The sequence below is a fragment of the Triticum urartu genome, chromosome 7 (genome assembly GCF_003073215.2).
Source record: "Triticum urartu cultivar G1812 chromosome 7, Tu2.1, whole genome shotgun sequence".
NCBI lineage: Eukaryota > Viridiplantae > Streptophyta > Magnoliopsida > Poales > Poaceae > Triticum > Triticum urartu.
The window spans coordinates 633130545-633151085 of record NC_053028.1 but is presented as its reverse complement, the minus strand read 5'-3'; the positions used below and the strand labels follow the sequence as shown (position 1 = coordinate 633151085).

Here is a 20541-nt window from a genome sequence, read left to right as displayed (position 1 = left end):
CAATTTCAGAGTCATTTAGCTCAAAGAATGAATTAATAGCAAACAGAATAAACTACAAAACATTTATGAAAATAAAAACAATCAATTAAAATATTATGTTATGATCAACTAAAATAAAACTATAATATTCTTCAATAGCAAAAATAATATAATTTTTGTGACCTAAAATCAAACTATAAGTATTTAATTGTAAGTATAAATAAAAAATAAATAGCAAAGAAGAAAAAATTTCTAATTTTATAGTAAAGTTATTCATAAACTAGTGATTCACACAAATTTTTAAAAATTCAAATTTAAACTATTTAAAATTTAAAACTAATGGCACTAACAGAAAGTTTATAATTTTTGTGACCTAAAAGCAAAAAGAAATCACTAAAAAACTGTAAGTATTTAGTTGTAAGTAGAAATAAAAAATAAATAGAAAAAAATCTATTTTTATAGTAAAGTTATTCATAAACTAGTGATTCACACAAATTTTTAAAAATTCAAATTTAAACTATTTAAAATTTAAAACTAATGGCACTAACAGAAAGTTTATAATTTTTGTGACCTAAAAGCAAAAAGAAATCACTAAAAAACTGTAAGTATTTAGTTGTAAGTAGAAATAAAAAATAAAAAACCAAAAAAATATAGAAATAAAAAAGAAAAAACCAAAAAAAATGCCTCCTACTGGGCCTCCACGGCCTGAATACGACTACAAACCCTACATGGGCCAGGATTCAGGCCCGCAGAAGGCCCAATAGGCCCACAGGCAGTAGCAAGTTTAGGCCCGAAAGCCTGCATTAGAGAGGAGCTCGAATGGGTAGGCACACCAGCGCTTATAAACCAGTGCCGGCGCCCTTCAGCTAGCGATGTGGGACTAAACTTTTGGGCTCGGGGCAGCAAAGGCCATTGGTCCCGGTTGGTGGCACCAACCGGGACTAAAGGGGGCATTGGTCCCGGTTCGTGGCACCAACCGTGACCAATGCCCCCCTTTAGTCCCGGTTGGTTCCACCAACCGGGACCAAAGGCCGCCGCATCCCGCCCTCTGGGCTGCTGAAAATTGGCCTTTGGTCCCGGCTCGTGGCACAAACCGGGACTAAAGGGGGCATTAGTCCTGGTTTGTGCCACCAACCGGGACCAATGCTCCGTCTATATAAGCCATACTTGTGAAAATTTTGGTTCAGTTTCTTCGATCCCGCCCCGACGTCGCCGCCAGGCTGCCCCTCTACTCGCCTCGCCGTCGCCGCCGTTGCCCCTGCCCCGCCCCCGAGCGCACCCTGCCTCGCCGTCGTCGCCGGCCGCCCGTCCACCGCCCCCGAGCACCCCCTGCGCCGCCGAGCCCATCCGCCGCCCCCGAGCACCCCCTGCGCCCCCGAGCCCGTCCGCCGCCGCCGAGCGCGCCCCACCGTCGCCCTCGCTCTCGCCGACCCCGAGCCCGTCCTCGTCACCGTCGCCCCCGACGCCGGCCGCCCGCGTCTCCTCCCCGATCCCTCCGGGAGAGGTAGCTACCACCCCATCCTCCCCCCTTCCTTCCTTCCCTGCTCCTTAATTTGCAAAATATTGATATGATGTAGATGTATGTATGTATGTATGTATGAGTTGGGGAGAAAGTTTATAATTTTTGTTCATATATACTGTACATGTATGTATGATGAATTTTGATATTTTTTGTTCATATATAATGTAGATGTATATGTATGTATGGAATGATATCGATGGATGTATGTATATAGAACATTCGTAGAAAATATGACGAATCCGATATGACCAATGTCCCCCTCCGGTTCACTCGGGAACACTAACTATCTCGGAGAAAAAAATGTTATCGGGGAAAAAAATGTTATCGGGGTCGAGGGTCGTCGAACATGAGAGGAAGAAGAGGATAAAAAAGAAGAGGAAGAAGAAAAAAAAAGAGGAGAAGAAAGAATAGAGGAGCTTCTCCTCTATTCTTTCTTCTCCTCTTTTTTTTCTTCTTCTTCATCTTTTTTTTATCGGGAGGGGTCGACGGTCGCCTAGGGGTCGAGGGTGGGGGGGTCAAGAACGCCGGACATTCATGAGAGAGGCAAGGAAGAAGGGGAAGAAGAGGGAGAAGAAGAGGAGTGGAAGAACAGGAAGTCTTCTCCTCTATTCTTTCTTCTCTTCTTTTTTCTTCTTCTTCTTCCTCTTTATTTTATCGGGAACAAGGGTCGTCGAGAGGTCGAGGAGCGGTAGAGGAGAAACCCTAAATAGAAAGTATCGTCGGTGTGAGATACATGTACCATCGGTGTCGGACACTACACCCACATCCCACAAGTGGCGCGGGCTTCGACGCCCACGTCACTTGTGGGACGTGGATGTAGTGTCCGACACCGAAGGCCACATGTATCTCACACCCACGATACTTGCTAGCTATTTAGGGTTTCCTCTACCGAAAAGAAGAGGAGAAATAAATAAGAAGAAGAAAAAAGAAGAAGAAGAAGAGGAGAAGAAGAAAGGAATAGAGGAGAAGAAGAGAAAAATAAAATATATATTCTATTTTCTCTTTTCTCCTCTATTCCTTTCTTCTTCTCCTCTTTTTTTCTTCTTTTTTTTCTTCGACACATGGGGGGGTCGAGAACACCGGACATTCATGAGAGAGGCGAGGAAGAAGGGGAAGAAGAGGGAGAAGAAGAGGAGAGGAAGAAGAGGAAGTCTTCTCCTCTATTCTTTCTTCTCTTCTTTTTTCTTCTTCTTCTTCCTCTTTATTTTATCGGGAACGAGGGTTGTCGAGAGGTCGAGGAGCGGTAGAGGAGAAACCCTAAATAGAAAGTATCGTCGGTGTGAGATACATGTACGGTCGGTGTCGGACACTACACCCACATCCCACAAGTGGCGCGGGCTTCGACGCCCACGTCACTTGTGGGACGTGGATGTAGTGTCCGACACCGAAGGCCACATGTATCTCACACCCATGATACTTGCTAGCTATTTAGGGTTTCCTCTACCGAAAAGAAGAGGAGAAATAAATAAGAAGAAGAAAAAAAGAAGAAAAAGAAGAGGAGAAGAAGAAAGGAATAGTGGAGAAGAAGAGAAAATAGAATATATTCTATTTTCTCTTTTCTCCACTATTCCTTTCTTCTTCTCCTCTTTTTTTCTTCTTTTCTTCTTTCTTCTTCTTCTTCTTCTTTCTTATTAGCCAGGAAGTAGAGAGAGGTTTCCTAGTGTCAAAGTATTGAAGAAATCATGCTTCATCATTAGCCGGAAGAACAGGGCATGTTGGTACGAAGTTCTGCAAGTTTTTTGGAATGGAGTCCCGATAGAATAAAATAGATCAACGGCTCCATCGCCCATAAACGACGAATCCTAACGATGTACACTACAGCATACTCCAAACTGCCAAAGACGCCATCAGTACCACGCCTTCCGTCAGGATAAGGATTAAGGAAAGCAGTAACATGCTACACTCCTCTAATGCAAGCAGTATAGAGAAGAGTAGGCGATATCTGGTGATCAAGGGGGGGGGCTTGCCTGGTTGCTCTGGCAAGAGAGAGGGGTCATCAACACCGTAGTCGTACTGGGTAGCAGCGACGTTGGTCTCGGTGTCTAGGGAGAGAAGAGGGGTGAGAAACAATAAATATAATGCAAAGAAATGCATGACGAAGCATGACATGACAAAGTAGCGGTGCTAGGGGTGCCCTAACGCGGTATGAGGTGGTACCGGTGAAGGGGGGAAACATCCGGGAAAATATCCCCGGGGTTTCACATTTTCGGACAGATGAATTGGAGGGGGAAAGTTGCGTGTTCGCTATGCTAGGGATGCATGAAGGACAAATGGGCTGCAAATCCGGATTCGTCTCGTCGTTCTGAGCAACTTTCATGTACAAAGTTTTCCCATCCGAGCCTCGGTTTATTTTATATTAATTTTAAAAGATTTAAAAAAAATTTAGGATTTATTTAATTATTTAAATTCAACATTATCCAGAATAGTGATTGCTGACGTCAGCATGATGTCAGCAGTTGACTTGGTCAACCTGACAGGTGGGTCCCGTTCGTCATTGACTATTTAGACTAATTAGGGTTTAATCAACTTAACTAGTTGATTAGATTAATTAAACAGGATTAATTAACTTATTTATTTATTTATTTATTTTAATTATTATCTATTTATATATTTTATATATTTATTTATTATTATTGTTTTTAATTCTCTTTTTTTTCATTTTCGTTCTAGGGGCTAGGCCCAACATGTCATTGGCCCATAGGGCCAAACGGGCACAGGTGAATGGGCGCTGCCCGATCAGGCGCTCGCCCGAGAGGCGCGGGGCACACACGGCGTACGCCGGCGCCGGCGGCCAGGGGAGGCAACAGAGGGATGGCTGCGGCGGGGCGCTGGGTCAAAGTATTGAAGAAATCCATGCCTTCATCATTAGGCCGGAAGTAACCAGGGCATGTTGGTACGAAGTTCTGCAAAGTTGTTCTGGAATGGAGTCCCGGATAGAATAATCCGCCTTTTGGTACGAATTCAGCAAAGGCCTTCCAAATAGCGATATTCGGAAGGCTCTTGCTGAACTTTGTACCAAAAAGCGAATTATCCTATCTGGGACTCCGTTCCAGAACAACTTTGAAGAGCTTCGTACCATCATGCACATGTTACTTTCGCCTAATGATGAAGACATGGTTTTGTTGAATCCTTGACACTACGGCAACCTCCCGACCCCTCGGCGATCCTATCGAACATGAGAGGAAGAAGAGGATAAAAAAAGAAGAGGAAGAAGAAAAAAAAGAGGAGAAGAAAGAATAGAGGAGATCTTCTCCTCTATTCTTTCTTCTCCTCTTTATTTTTCTTCTTCTTCCTCTTTTTTTTATCGGGAACGAGGGTCGCGAGGGACATAGATGTAGTGTCGTCGTTGTCGATATATACCCCCTCCGATAGCTTACTATGATTAGGTAGCTAGTTCTACGTTGGCACTAATATATCCATCTGTCATGTTTGAATAATAATTGCCATGTTGTAAATATTTGTAGAAACTATGGACACCGCCCTAGACGAAGCAACAAAAGAAGCGTTGTTGAGGGACATAATCGCAGAAGGAAGTGATGCCATCTCGTTGTTTCTCAACGAAACCGATGGTCTGGAAGGAGAGGGTGAACAAGCTGGCTACGGTGACCTAATGCCGGTGCAAGAAGAAGAACATGAGGACGGCTCCGGTGACCCAATGCCGGTGCAAGATGGAGACCGTGATGATGGCTCCGGTGACCGAACCGAGTCCGGCCAGGTATATATATTAGTTAAGCCTATGCTGACTAGTTGATTGATGCATTCATTGTTTTGGTATGTACACATATTAATTAAGTCTTTGTTCTTTTTTCTAGCCCTCCGGATCGAGCACAACTTCGGTAAAGAGACGAGGCCCGAAGAAAAAGTTGAGCTCGGATGAAAAGTTTGAGATCATAGCAATCGCGCCCGACGGCCAACCTATTGAACCCCTCCGGACAAAGAGCGCATTTGTTGCTCAGTGCGGGGTTCTGGTTAGGGACAAGATCCCGATAAGCATCCAGCAATGGTTTAAGCCGGCTACATAAGACCCTGAGGTCTCTTATGTCAATGATATGCAGAAAAATGATCTTTGGACTGAGCTGAAGTCAAATTTCACCCTACCGCCTGAGGATAATCCAGAGAACCCAGTTAAAGAGAAATTAATCAAGTCTTTTGCTCTGAAGAGGATGGCAGAACTATTCAGGAGGTGGAAGAAAGAGCTGAATAAGTTTGTCGAAAATAATGAGACACCAGAATTCAAGGGCAGATATGAGAAGATCAGAGATCACTGGCCCGCATTTGTGGCCCACAAGACATCGGAAAAGAGTCAGAAGATGTCGGCGACAAACAAGCAAAATGCTGCGAAGAAGAAGCTTCACCATCGCACGGGGTCAGGTGGCTACCTCGTAGCCCAGCCTAAGTGGTCCAAGACTGAGAATGATCTGGTTCATAAAGGGATCGAACCAGAGACAATTAACTGGCCAGACCGTTGCCGGACTTGGTTCTTCGGGGCTGGCGGAACCCTGGACCCTGTAACAGGGAAGTGCATTTGGACGAACGATCAAATGGACATACCAGTCAGTAAGCTTAAGCAGTATATCGAAGCAGCGCAGGAAGGGACGTTCTTTCCAGACAGAGAGAACGACGAGCTCACAATGGCCCTCGGGAATCCTGAGCACCCTGGACGGACACGAGGCACGCCAGGCTCCATTCCGTGGAAGGTTGGGTTTCCGAACACAGGCGGTTACAAATCCCATGAGAGGAGGAAAAAAGTGCAGCAGACCCAAATGCAGGTGCTGCAAGCAAGGGTAGACGCGATAGAGGAACGAGAAGCAAATCGCAGCAAACGTACTGTCGAAGCCTCCCCCGAAGCTACCCCGCCATCTCAGCGCAGAAGCAGCGTGGCTTCCACCGAGCTGCTTCAGCCGGAGCATGCCTTGACGGCTCCTGCCAGCTATCCCGTGGATGCTATAACGGAGTCTCAAAATTGCCACCTTATGACGCAATGGATGAATTTGAAGGTCAAGGCGGCTGTTGGCTCTGTTTATCCTACTGAACCCGGCGCAACTTTTCACTGCCGGCCGATTCCAGAAGGATATGCTAGGGTGATGGTGGATGAGATAACGGAGGGATTTGAGGACCTCCAGCTTGACCACCCTACCGGTGAAGGGGAGACTCGGCTGGGGTCTGCTCTGAAGACTCCATGCCTATGGCATAAGGAGCTCATCAACCTTCCGAACTGGACGCCACCGCCTCCTCCTCCTCCTCCGGTGAGTTAGGGCACTCCGCCTCCACCGCCTCCTCCTCCGGCGAGTGACGATCAGGGCCCTCGGCCGGCTCCTTCTCCGGCGCGTGGCGGCACTCCGCCTCCTTCTCCGCCTGCGCCGACGCGCCCGAGCAGCCAGCCTCCTCCTTCTCCGCCTCGTCAGCAAGGGCGGAAGAGACCTGCCGCCGCTCCAGCTGCTCCGGCGCGTCGTAGTCCTTCTCCTCCGCCTCTTAAGCAAGTAAAGAAGACAACTGCTACGTCTGCTCGGTCGGCGTCTAGCAGTACAACCAGAGGCGGGAGGACATACAGATTCGGTCCTTCTCTGAAGACTCCAGAGAAGTTACCATACGAGAGGACCCAGGAGGAGAACGCCGAGATCGCGCGAGAAGAAGTGAAGAAATTCTTTGAAGGGGTGAAAGCAAAGAAACATCCACCTCTGGAGGAGAAGGTAGATCGGGTGAAAGTGAAGCGCACTCTGGCTGCCCTGACAAAACCACCAAAGTCTGATCCGCCGAAAGGAAACTATGACCGCATTATTGGAAAGGAATTTGCCGAAGCGGAGCGGTCGGAAAGTACTGTCAGTGATCAAAGGCTGAAAGAACGACGAGCTGGGAAACAAATTGCCCAGCTCGGCGAACAAGCGAAGCAATCGTGCCCCCTGCTCAAGCTGCCTAGCCACAACGTCGCTAATGATCCGAGGATGGTGCCCGGTTATAGCAATCTTGAAGATTACCTGCCCGACGAAGTACATTATGAACCCATGGACGTGTAGATACAAAGATACGAGTACGGGAAGCCTCTCGTCAAAGATGAAAGATCTCTATCAACGATGATGCGAAGATTGCATGATTGGTACTTGAAAAAATCTGCAGAGACTCTGGGGGGAGGAGTACTTTGTATGTGAAATTTAAAAAGGAGCATGACCTCGTTGGAATTGATCTGTTGCCTGTTCCATTTGAGGAGTTCTATCAGTTTTTCAATCAATTGGCCCTCGATAAAACAACGGTCGCCTACTACTGTCTGTAAGTAGTACTACTTCTGTCATTAAGTTTCTCTATATAGCTTAGCTCCTTCATTGCATGTATTTATAATCATCCTCACTATATTATGCAGATTGAAGATCGCCGAATTGAAGAAAAGACAAGTCGGTGATATTGGGTTCATTAACACATGTCTCATAGATGCAACTGAGGTTAAACTTCATGCCGCAGCTACCGAGGCCAACTTGCTACGATCGTTCGTAATAAATCAAAACAAAGATATAATACTCTTTCCTTACAACTTCAGGTGAGTGTTAATGTCTTGTGCGTATTCGGTTTCCCTTATATATTAGTCAAGGTTATAGTAATGTAATTGATGAGTTATGCATGTGTGTGCAGTTTCCACTATATTCTCCTAGAGATTAAGCTTGAGCAGGGAGTAGTAACCGTTTTAGACTCTAAACGAAAAGATCCCCAGGACTATGCAGACATGACTCAAATACTCCAGAAGTAAGTTAAATCGATCATTATCCACCATATCAGCAACTTTGTTCATTTCCTGATATCAAGTAATTGTTTTCTTTGTCCGGCAGGGTTTGGAGAAAATTCACCAAAACAGTTCCGGGACTGCCGAAGGAGCTGGAATTTAGACACCCGAAAGTAAGTACTATAGTAGCATGTTCCGCGCATCTCCTAGTGATTCAAGCGCTAGTTTCATCAATACCATTTAGCATTCTTGCTTATCAGTTTGATTGACCTCTATTTCTTGTAAAGTGGTTGTGGCAGGAACAAGGGAATGATTTCTGTGGATACTACATCTGCGAGTCCATCCGCCACACGACCTGTGAGCGGGGCGGGTACTCTAACGAACAATATGAAGTACGTAAATAACAACATTCACAATTTTATTTTATTACCATCATTTGTGTTGAGTTTCATTCATTCATATATATATGTATTGACCCCCTTCTTCAAATTAGATGTTTCGGAAGCGGGATGAACTCCTAGCACCAGCTCGCATGCAAGCAATTCAAGAGGAATTGGCAGCATTCTTTCTTGACCACATGATCCCTGAAGACGGAGAATTCTATGTGGACCCTGAGTCCGTATGATTATATTTGTAAGAGATAATTATTGTATATATGTAGCCGGTAGTGTCAGATAGATATACGAGAACTTGTTGTTCGACCAATCTCTCAGAGAAGGAGAGGTGGTCGATATCACTTCTCTCTGTATGCATATATGTTCATGACGATCTTCTGTTTCCTTCGTTTGCTTACTAGCTAGCCAGCGTGTCTAGTCCTCTCTATACGTATGTATAGTATGTAGCGTCGACCAAGCACGGACATAAGAGAGGACACTTCTCTCTATTAATTATAGCTAGCTAACACAATATATGAAACACCTAAATTAACCCCCCAAAACCCCCAACCCCCCCCCCTTCAAAAAAAACAAAAACCCCAGCCATAGAAATGCTGATGCGTGGATGCCTATTGGTCCTGGTTGGTGCCACCAACCGAGACCAAAGGATCTCCTGACTGGGCTCTGCGCACTTCCCACGTGGAGGGCCTTTAGTCCCGGTTCTGGATTGAACCGGGACTAAAGGGGGGAGGTATTAGTACCGACACTTTACTCCCGGTTCCGGAACCGGGACTAAAGGCCCTTACGAACCGGGACTATAGGCCCTTTTTCTACCAGTGTCGAGATAGAGGTGTGATTAATATTTCATGCTTTTGCAAAATGGAAATATGTTTATGCATGTGTGTGTGATATTTTGATGGAAATTGTGTGTGTGGCATGAGTTGACACCAAATTGTGCATTTGAGTTGCCTATGTTTTGCCGAAATGTCGATTTATTTCTGTTTCGGTGAATTCCAGGCAAACTCTAGATCTATATATGTCCTATTTTTAAGGAAGGTCATGCCGAATTTTTGTATGACTTTGATGAATGCACGCATTTTTATAATCAATTTGTTTATTATTACCGTGCAGAGTTGATGATGGTCAGTGGAACGATGGTGGACAGGTGGTTGCGGTCGGCGGTGCAGGACATGAAGGAAAATAACCAGACAGAGGTTTTATGTCCGTGTCGAGAATGTAAAGGAATAGTTTGGCTTGACCCCCATGTCGATGGTCGTGTCGAAGCGCACCTGCTCATGACCGGTTTCATGGATGGCTATACTCGGTGGATAACTGAAGATGAGGATGACGATGTTGAGGATGCCGACGGGGCAGGCAATGATGACACGGGGCAAGATGAAGAGATGGTCGATAATGGCGGCGGGGAAGAGGCCAGACATGGCGGCGGAGAAGGGGCCGGACATGGCGGCGGAGAGAACGACATGGACTCCACGCAGCAGAGTTCGTCGGTACTAAGTACAATCGTGCGGGACCCTCATGTTCAAGCATTGCTTCGCAAGGAGACGAGTACTGAGAGAGCTGCTTCTAGAGAGGAGGCTAAGCTGGAGCAACTGGTGGTAGACTCGAACACTCCATTGTATGATGATTGCTCATATACGCCTTAGCACATGGCCCCTCACCCAACCTCGTAACCTATCAGGCATATGATATCAACGGATACACGTTCTACACAGAGGCCAAAGATATGGACAGTGATGAATATCAGAACTCAGGGGTGACGATGGAATGCATGACCGGCAGCGACAACGACGCAACTGAACGATTTTATGGAAGGGTCGAGGAGATCTGGGAGCTTGACTACTCTGGACTGCACAACACGACGATGTTCTGTGTCAGATGGGCTAAGAATGTCGAAAGAGAAAACCGGATTTTCACTACCATGACTATACCCGACGCCAAGAGCGCTACCGTGAACGCTATCGCAAAAAACGAGCCATGGGTACACACTAAGCACGTGACACAATGCTTCTTCATAACCGACCCATGCAATCCCAGTCGTGTTGTCGTGAGGAAAGGCAAAAGAAACATCATTGGAATGGATGGAGTCGCCAACGAGGAAGACTATGATCAGTACGGCAACCCAATGAGGGAAGATGACGATGATGATGAAGTATACGTCAAAAGAAGAATCAATACTACATTACCAAAGAAAAATCGTACTCCATGGAAAAGGCAAAGTCACAATGAGGGGCTCAATTATTCTTCGACGAACAAGAATGGAAAGAAGCTGACTCAAAAACGAAAACGTCAGCGCTGAGGAATCGGTCAAATGATGTAATATATATATATATATATGTTCCTATTTTGTATACACACTTAATTAGCCATTATTATGCATGGGTCCAATGATGTAATATATATATATATATATGTTCCTATTTTGTAGACACACTTGGCCATTATTATACAAGGGTCCAATGATGTAATATATATGTTCCTATTATGCTGAGGAAAAGAAAAAAGGGAAACTGGTTATAGCAGTAGCGCTATAGTGAAAAAGAGCTACAGCTAGTCAAGGTAGCAGTAGCGGTTTCTGCAGAAAATCGCTATAGCTGCTCATAATAGTAGTAGCGCGTTTCGTGAAAACGCGCTACTGCTATGTCCACTTAACCCAAAATTCTCCCTCTCCCTGCTTCATCCCGCCTCTTTTCCCCCAAATCACCACTCTCTCTTCCTCGGCCCCGTCGCACCGCCGCGCCCGCCCCCGACCTCGGCGTGCTCGCCCCCCACCCCGGCGCGCTCGCCCCCGACCCCGCCGCCCCCGGCCCCGGCGCTCGCCCCCGACCCGTCGGCCCTCGCCTCCCTCCTCTGCTTCCTCCCCTCCCAACCTCGGCCGTCGTCGGGCCTGCCTCCTCGCCCTGCACCCTCTGTAAACCACCCCCCCTCTCTCTCTCTCTCTTCTAGCTAGGGTTAATTTACTTAGGTTTTAGTTATGTTAATTAGGTTATCTATTTAGTTATGAATTTAGATAGGTTTCAAAATTTGCTAAATTTATATGCAAATTTGAACTGGACATGTGATATGTGGATATGTCATGTTTTGGACATGTCATGTTTTGATAAATGATCCGAGTTGCCTATGTTACGCCGGAATGTTGATTCATTTCCGTTCTGGTGAATTTCAGGCGCTCGATATGTCCATTTTTTAGCAAAGGTCATGCCAAAATTGTCCTCGTGCCTTATCATCCAAAGTAAGTCAGTTTCGAACAACCCTTTCATACATTTCAATCATTCCTTCTCTCTCTATGGGGAATAATTTGAGGTGTCTTTTCCCCGCAGCAACGGGCGCGTCGTCCTTATCGTTCTTTATCCGCAAGTCTCCCACGCCGTGTATTTTGACCCTTCCAGAGACTACGAGAAAAAAGACTACACCCACATAATGAATATTCTAGATGATGCTTTCCAAGGCTTCAGCTTTAGAGGTGGCCACATGCAGATCAGGAAACAAAGGAACAAGAAGATGGGTTTCGCGCATAAAACTAACTTCTCCTGCATCCAAGTCCCAAAATCAAGCAAGAAGGATGGATTCTACATCCTCCATCTCATGATTCAGTTCAACACGGATCACCAAAAGCTTCGCATGAGAAGCAGAAATGATGATCATATCCACAAGTGGCTAGAATCTCATGGAGAAGCGGATTATAAACTTAGAGATGACTTCTTTCGCATCCAAAGCGACATTGCGACGATCATCATGAAAGAAGTCGTCGATGAGAAGGGGATGTTCCACCACGGCCCTATATCGCGAGCTGATGTCCGAACTCGCATAGGCATGCAACGTCTAGACCTCACGCCGTTCAAGAAGCTAGGGTCCATCCTCGATGATATGGAAGGATGGAACTTCTAGTGATTTATGATGCCGATGATGATGATATGTGTCGGTTGAACTTGTATACTATTTGTAGCGATGCAACTTTGTGATGTCCATGATCCCTAGTTGCATCTAGTTGCTAACCCTTTCTTTTTTGGTGTTCTCTAGTATATTTTGTTGCATATATATGATTGTACATCCTCTTCATGAACATGCATCTCTAACAGGTACCTAGTTTCTTGATGGCGAGATGGAACTGCTATGTCGTGTACAAAGGGAAGGTTCTGGGGGTGTACAACGAGTGGCATGAGTGTCAGGCGCAAGTGAATGGGTTCTCGGACGCCAGCCATAAAGGCTTCAAAAGCAGACAAGAAGGAGAAGCTAGTTACTTGAGGTTCACGCTAGCACGAGAGAGGACTCGTAACCCACATCTCATGTACTGCATAGTTCCGCTCTCACTCATAGTGATAGCTCTTCTCGCGTATACCTTTGTTTAGATGGATGACGTTGTAGTTGCAAGTATTCGAGACTTGCATGTATCGCTATTTTCAAGATGATGACAAGATACCACTTTGTGTTGGATGATGATTATGACGAGACTATTTGTATGTATATGCTATGATTACATTTGTGGTCTCGCAGGCATTTGTATGGGTATCATGATGACATTTGTATGTGCTAAAGATTCTTCTATAAAGCCTGTTCAAATACAAAACAAATATGCTGAAAAAAAACAAAAAACTACTAAAATTAGCTGTAGCGAGTGGAGAAAAGTTAGCAGCAGCGCGGTTGTAGCAGTAGCGCGCACAGGGGAAGCGCGCTATAGCTATTAGCAGCAGCGAGGTTCCTTTAAGCGCGCTGCTGCAACACTTGTGTAGCAGTAGCGCGGGTGGACCAGCGCTACTGCTATACGTTAGCTGTAGCGCCTTATTAGTAGCGCCGGCCCCCGCGCTACTAAAAGGCCGAAAACCCGGGCTGCTGCTAGGATTTTCCCTAGTAGTGAGCGCATTAAAAGGAGATCATTCAAGCAAGGAGACCTAGTGCTCGTTGTCATTCATCCAATGAATATTACACGACAGATGGGAGGAAAGTTCGAGCCAAAATGGGAGGGTCCCTATATCATAAAAGAGGTCTACTCTAGTGGTGCATACAGGATAATTTCCCCTTACGGCGAGTATTGCCCGCCACCGATAAATGGAAAATTTCTTAAGCGCTACTATGCTTGAGTAAAAAAAATGATACTCCATACCCTCATGAGTGTAAACTGGGGCACAAACAAAAAGACTCCAACTACTTACGAGTATAAACTGTGATGGAAAAACAATCGAATCATCATACTTACTCCATACCCTCATGAGTGTAAACCGGGGCACAAAAAAAAGATACTCCAACAACTTACGAGTATAAACTGTGATGAAAAAAAAGGATCATCCAAAATACTCCACACCCTTACGAGTATAAACTAGGGCACAAAAAAACTCCAATGACTTACGAGTATAAACTGTGACATAAAAAAGAGGGTAATAAAAAAAATAAACATCAAGCAGGCTCCAGACTTCATCATAAGCTTAAACGTCATACAAAAAATGGTACGTACATGCATTTATATAAAAAAAATAGAATAAAAAAATAAGGCTTCATGCCATACACAACAATAGTGTAAATAAATAACGACGCTTCAACGTCAAAGCTGGCGTACTAGCACATCATTCATAAAATTCGGAGTTCCCACGTGAATAAACAAATTACTGCTACATTTGAAGTGAAACTGAGTACTGAGCCTAAAATGATTCAAAGGGAAATGATAAATTGAAATGGCTAAATAATAAAAAAAAACTAAGCGCTAGGTCTTCTGAAGGAGCTCGCCAGTTCTGCAGGCTGTTCAACAACTGACTTGCTTCAGTCTTTAATTTTGCCGTCTTTTGTTCAAATTCAGCAAGCCTTGTACGCTTGCCGGCGTTGGTGTCCTGTAGACTCTTCACCAAGTCCTTCAGTTCAGATTGATGAGCATTATGTGCTTGTCGGCGATGTTCCCTCTCTAGTTTAAGCTTCTGCAAACTGGCGGTAGCCTCCTCAAGCTGCACCTTAAGCGCTGCTTCCTGCACCTCCATTTCAGCACACTTCTTGTCTAAGTTAGATAAGTCCACAATTGCATCCTTGGAAACTTCGTGGCCGGACTTAATTTTAAGCTTGACTTCAGTAGCAGCATGTTCATCTCGCTCGGATCCCTTCGTGAACTCAGTCTGGCCAACCTCCAATTTCTTGGAAAGGTCGATAAGCCCGACCAACATGGCATGCACCTTAGCTACCTCAGGTACTTGCGTGGGCAGCGTCTGAGAAACACTCTCAAGCATGATGCGTCGCTTGGGATCACCAAGGGTAGAGTCGTTCGGTCCTTTGAGGGCTCGTTTCACCACAGTAACTGTGGCATCTATAAACGTGTCTTTGACAAAGCTGCAGTCCATCTGTGTGCCTTCCCCTGATACAACCGTCATTACAGGGTCTTGCGAATGGTAATTTTCTCGTTGGCAACCTAAAAAAATAAGTGAAGAGTCGTGAAAATTTGATGATAATGATGGTTCATAGATACGGCCAATTAAATAAATGCATAAGTAAATAAACTACCAGGTAAAGTTGACAAGAAATCAAGAGCACTAGGGGTAGGGAGCACAGTTTCAGCCACACCAGGGCTGGAGGGTAGACGACTTGTGCCACACTCGCCAAAGGTACAATCCTCGACGGATAAATCGAAGAGGTCACCAAGGCCATGGTCCTTTTCTCCCGTGAGAACATGGCTAAAATCTTCATCACTAACAAAGTTACTGAATTCAACATCTAAGGACGGACCATCCAATATTATTGGTTCAGAAAAATTGGATTCTTGGGCAAAATCAAGTTTACGCTTCAAAGGCAGCCTTTCTTCCTGTTCCACATGAGGCGGTGTAGATTGTCTGCGTCTCTTTCCACTAGCGGATGGGGCAGTGTCTGAGATATCATTATCCACTGATAGCGGGTGAGCGGAGGAGGACCCAGCTATGGCATTCTGTTTCAGTACATTACCTCGCCGTAGCTGTAAAAAAACCAAAAAAAAAAGAGAACTCAAGTTAGTACTAAATAGTACGTGAGACATAATGAAATATGGACACACATGTGCTTGAGCTCACCTCTTTAGACTTCACCAGTTGAGCAGCAACAACATCATTTAAATAATTATAGAGGACCAGTCTCCATTGATCTGTAATAGGCATTTCTGCCTTCTCAAGGGACTGAACATGTTGGTCATGGTGCTCCATAGATACTCTCCTCACCACCATAAAATCTTTATCAGACAATGGGTGAGGCCTGATATTGTGTTGTAGTGCACGCTTATTTTTTATCCTTACATCATAAGGGGTCTTCCCAGTCATGTTGCCATTGCAAAGTTGGCCCAGAATGTCGGCGAAACGCTTTAGAAATTTTTTCCACCAATTAGCCCATGCTACAGAGGAGTTTCCAACTCGATCATCGTCAGGAAAATAGTGGAATTCTTCGGGGGCAAAGGATAATAGGTGTGACCAAAAATCATAGGCAATTCCAATTTCGTCTTGAGTATACAGGCTCGCTAGAGGAGAAAAGGGTACAACTTGGTCAAGACGAAACTGTCGTGCCACTCGATCTGGGTGATATGGTTCAGCTATACACACATCGGCGGTGATAGTACCACGCCTCCACGACAGCATGCCTCGACGAATAGAAATTAAGAAAGCCCTCTTGGGTTTGAACACACCTTCCATAGTGAGAGAATAGGGGTTCCAAACAATATTCTTAGAGTCATCGAGGAAAGCATGTGCCTCTTTAGGTGTAAAATGACGTAGCGTCTTAAACATGGTGTTCACCATATTAGGTTGTACCGCCAAAATTTTGGAGCTCGGGAAATTTGGCGTTTTTGCTCTGTTTCCATAGGGTTTCTTGAGGTACACATCCATCCATCCAGCAAGGTAGTGGACCGGCCAAATCCTGTGTATGAATGAGGGGCCAATCGGATGAGTACAAATTCGCCGAAGTGAGTAATAAAGGGAGCAAAGAGCAGGTGGGCCCAAAGAGATACGCCGTCCTAGGGAAACCCATGCCGCCATCACTAATACCCCGGGGCGAATATATGGCCCACCACCAACAACGACATAGCGGCAAAGCCATATGGCAAGAAAAGCCGCAGCGTACACGCGCTGGTCTTCTAAGCTCTTGGTAGCAAAGGAGTTTACTCCACTATTGTGAAAGAAGTCACACCATTCCTTGAAACCTACTTTGCCACCCACAGCAAGCTTGGTCCAAATTTCTAGGAGCCGAATCAGGAAGTTGGGGTACAAAAGAGTCGAAGGATGCAAATCATCAGCTAGGGGAACATATTCTTCATAAGGTTCACCATCAAGGGGCAACCCAGCGATCTGATGCATATCAAGAAGTGTGACTGTACACTCGCCAGACGAGAACAAAAACGTGTTGGTGTTGGGATCCCATCTCTCCAATAAAGACCTTAAAAGAGAAGGGGAGACAGAATAGTCGCCTAAAGAACAATAAATGGCTCCATAGACGTAATCCACACCTTCCTCACTCCCCTTCAGATGGGTATGATATTTCTTCAAGACATTAGTACCCCATTCAAGATACCCAAGAGGCATTGGAGCGTATTCAACCTCATGATTCTCCCAGCCTAAACCTTTGGATATCATATGTGTCCCAAGGGTTGAAGCTTCATCAAGTCTGGGCCCAGGTGCGGGAAGTTGATAACAACGAGCTGAGAAAGATGGCCCTGCCATCCATCCACGTGGTCCAAGCTCAGGATGGCCGTGTGGTACGCCTAACTTTGTAATCACTGGATTGGCTAGCTCACTAGTATCAGGTTCAAATAGGTGTTTTTTGGCCAACTGTGATAAAGGCATTCTACATGATTCAGACGAAGATGGTGTCGTGGCTTCCTCCATCTATATGCAAGGAAAATATGCATGTAGGTATACGTATGAAATTACAGGAAGTTAAAATAGTACATGAAAATGCAAGATTGAATATTATACCAAGGTGGAAGAGATGATCCCGAGGTACGCAGTCTGCAACGAGAGATAGTATCTACAATAAAAAAAACATTTCAATATTTGAATTTGATGCATAAAAAGGGGAATATGAGAAACACGAAACAGGTGTGCGTGATTGAAAATATTCCTCATCCCCAAAAAAACAATAAAATCGCCGTCGAACGACGGACCAAGCCTATATATAGGCTTGCCGAAACGCTGACGGTGATCGAGTCATCAAACTCATACATATATGGCAAATAAAAAAATCACCGTCGAACGACGGACCAAGCACATATATAGGCTTGCCGGAACGACGACGGTGATCGAGTCATCAAACTCATACATATATGGCAAATAAAAAAAATCACCGTCGAACTACGGACCAAGCCCATATATAGGCTTGCTGGAACGCCGACGGTGATCGAGTCATCAAACTCATACATATATGGCAAATAAAAAAAATCACCGTCGAACGACGGACCAAGCCCATATATAGGCTTGCCGGAACGCCGACGGTGATCGAGTCATCAAACTCATACATATATGGCAAATAAAAAAATCATTGTCGAACGACGGACCAAGCCCATATATAGGCTTGCCGGAACGCCGACGGTGATCGAGTCATCAAACTCATACATGTATGGCAATAAAAGAAATCACCGTCGACCGACGGACCAAGCCCATATATAGGCTTGCCGGAACGCCAACGGTGATCAAGTCATCAAACTCATACATATATGGCAATAAAAAAATCACCGTCGAACGACGGACCAAGCCTATATGAAGGCTTCCCGGAACGCCGACAGTGATCAAGTCATTAAATTCATATATATATATATGATAAAAAAATCACCGTCGAACGACGGACCAAGCTCATATATACGCCTCCCGTAACGCCGGCGGCCATAATCAATTCATTCATACATATAAAAAAATCATCGTCGAAAGACGGACGAAGCCAATATATAGGCCTCTCGAAGCACCGACGGTGATTAAGTATTAAATTCATACATATACGCCAAACAAAAAAATCTTACTGTCGAACGATGGACCAAACCCAAATATAGGCTCCCCGGAACGCCGAGAGTAAGAGACTCATTAATTCATGCATATATATATATATATATATATATATATATATATAATGACAAAAAAAATCTCATGGCGGAACAACGGACCAAACCCATATATAGGCTTCCCGGCACGCCAACCGTGAGAAAGATGTAAGTCTGTGTCTTAAAAGTGAGCATCTAATAGGTAAAACAAAATTGATCTTAAAAACTGTACGTCGATGAAGTTCGTGTATAGCTTGTCGGCACGTCATTGTGAGATTAAATTTTTTGCACACTCATAGGACAAGAGGCACGGTTGTTAATGGCCAAAAGGTAGACTACGTGCATCAATACATCTACAGACTATATTCATCTAATCTATGATACTGGCGCATATATAGACACTAGTAGAAAAAGGGTCAAATATGAAGCACATTAGTACCGGTTTGAATTTGAGCCGGCACTAATGTGACCATTAGTGCCGGTTCCAACGGCTAGGTGGGCGGGCATCATTAGTACCGGTTCGTGGGCAACCTTTAGTACAGGTTCATGCCATAAACCGGTACTAATGAGGCCAGTGCGGCTGTGGTCAGGCTGGGGCCCCCACGAAGACCTTTAGTACCGGTTCATGGCATGAACCGATAATAGAGTTTCTTAGTAAGCTGATTTTTAGTCCCACCTCGCCAAGAGAGAGGCAGTATGAGCGGTTTATAAGCAGTGAGTGCAGAGACAATGACGAAGAGGCGCAATGCTCACCTGCACGTTGATTAGCTTCAAGCCTTTCGGAATACCATAGATTACACTGAGCTATGTGCAGTGCAGTCTACACTATTTCGAAAGGCTTAAAGCAAATTAACCAGGATTGCACCTCTTTTTTATTTTTAATAACTTATTTGAACTCCGGACTTCTTGTGTTCAGTATGCAGCATTCAAAGCGACGTCATCAATTTCCAACATGTTCTGACATCATTTGTTGTTTTTCAGTCATTTACCGAATTGTTTAAAGAGCTAAATGACCGTGAAATTGAAAATCACTACAAAATGAACTGTGAAAATGTTGAAATTTAGCATGGTATCATCATTTCACCCGCATAGCATGTGCGAAAGAGTAGAGAGGGTCACGGCAAAAACTGGACGCACTTCGTGTACAAACTGGACAATCTCTTTCGGAGTATTAGGATTTCGGACGAGAACTCATCTGTTACACGGGCACTTCAATGTTTTTTAAACTTATTTGAACTCCGGACTTTTTTTGTGTTCAGTATGCAGCATTCAAAGCGACGTCATCAATTTCCAATATGTTCTGACATCATTCGTTGTTTTTCAGTCATTTACCTAATTGTTTAGAGAGCTAAATGACCGTGAAATTGAAAATCACTACAAAATGAACTGTGGAAATGTTGAAACTTGGCATGGTATCATCATTTCACCCGCATAGTATGTGCTAAAGAGTAGAGAGGGTCACAGCAAAAACTGGACGCACTTCGTGTACAAACTGGACAATCTCTTTCGGAGTATCAGGGTTTCGGACGAGAACTCATCTGTTACACGGGCACTTCAATATTTTTTAAACTTATGTGAACTCCGGACTTCTTTTGTGTTCAGTATGCAGCATTCAAAGCGACGTCATCAATTTCCAATATATTCTGACATCATTCGTTGTTTTTCAGTCATTTACCTAATTGTTTAGAGAACTAAATGACCGTGAAATTGAAAATCACTACAAAATGAACTGTGAAAATGTTGAAACTTGGCATGGTATCATCATTTCACCCGCATAGCATGTGCGAAAGAGTAGAGAGGGTCACGACAAAAACTGGACGCACTTCGTGTACAAGCTGGACAATCTCTTTCGGAGTATCAGGGTTTCGGACGAGAACTCATCTGTTACACGGGCACTTCAATGTTTTTTAAACTTATTTGAACTCCGGACTTCTTTTGTGTTCGGTATGCAGAATTCAAAGCGACGTCATCAATTTCCAAC

General features: G+C 44.6%; 1 protein-coding gene across 1 annotated transcript; it reads right to left on the bottom strand.

Annotated features, from left to right (window-relative positions):
* Window positions 1-1131: 1131 nt before the first annotated feature.
* LOC125519243 lies at window positions 1132-17418 on the bottom strand. The gene is made up of 4 exons (XM_048684109.1): window positions 15619-17418; window positions 15080-15524; window positions 14349-14987; window positions 1132-1526 (listed from the first exon to the last, which is right to left on the bottom strand). Exons 1-4 carry the CDS (start codon window positions 17413-17415, stop codon window positions 1132-1134), a joined length of 3276 nt encoding a protein of 1091 aa, XP_048540066.1. The 5' UTR covers window positions 17416-17418.
* Window positions 17419-20541: the final 3123 nt, after the last annotated feature.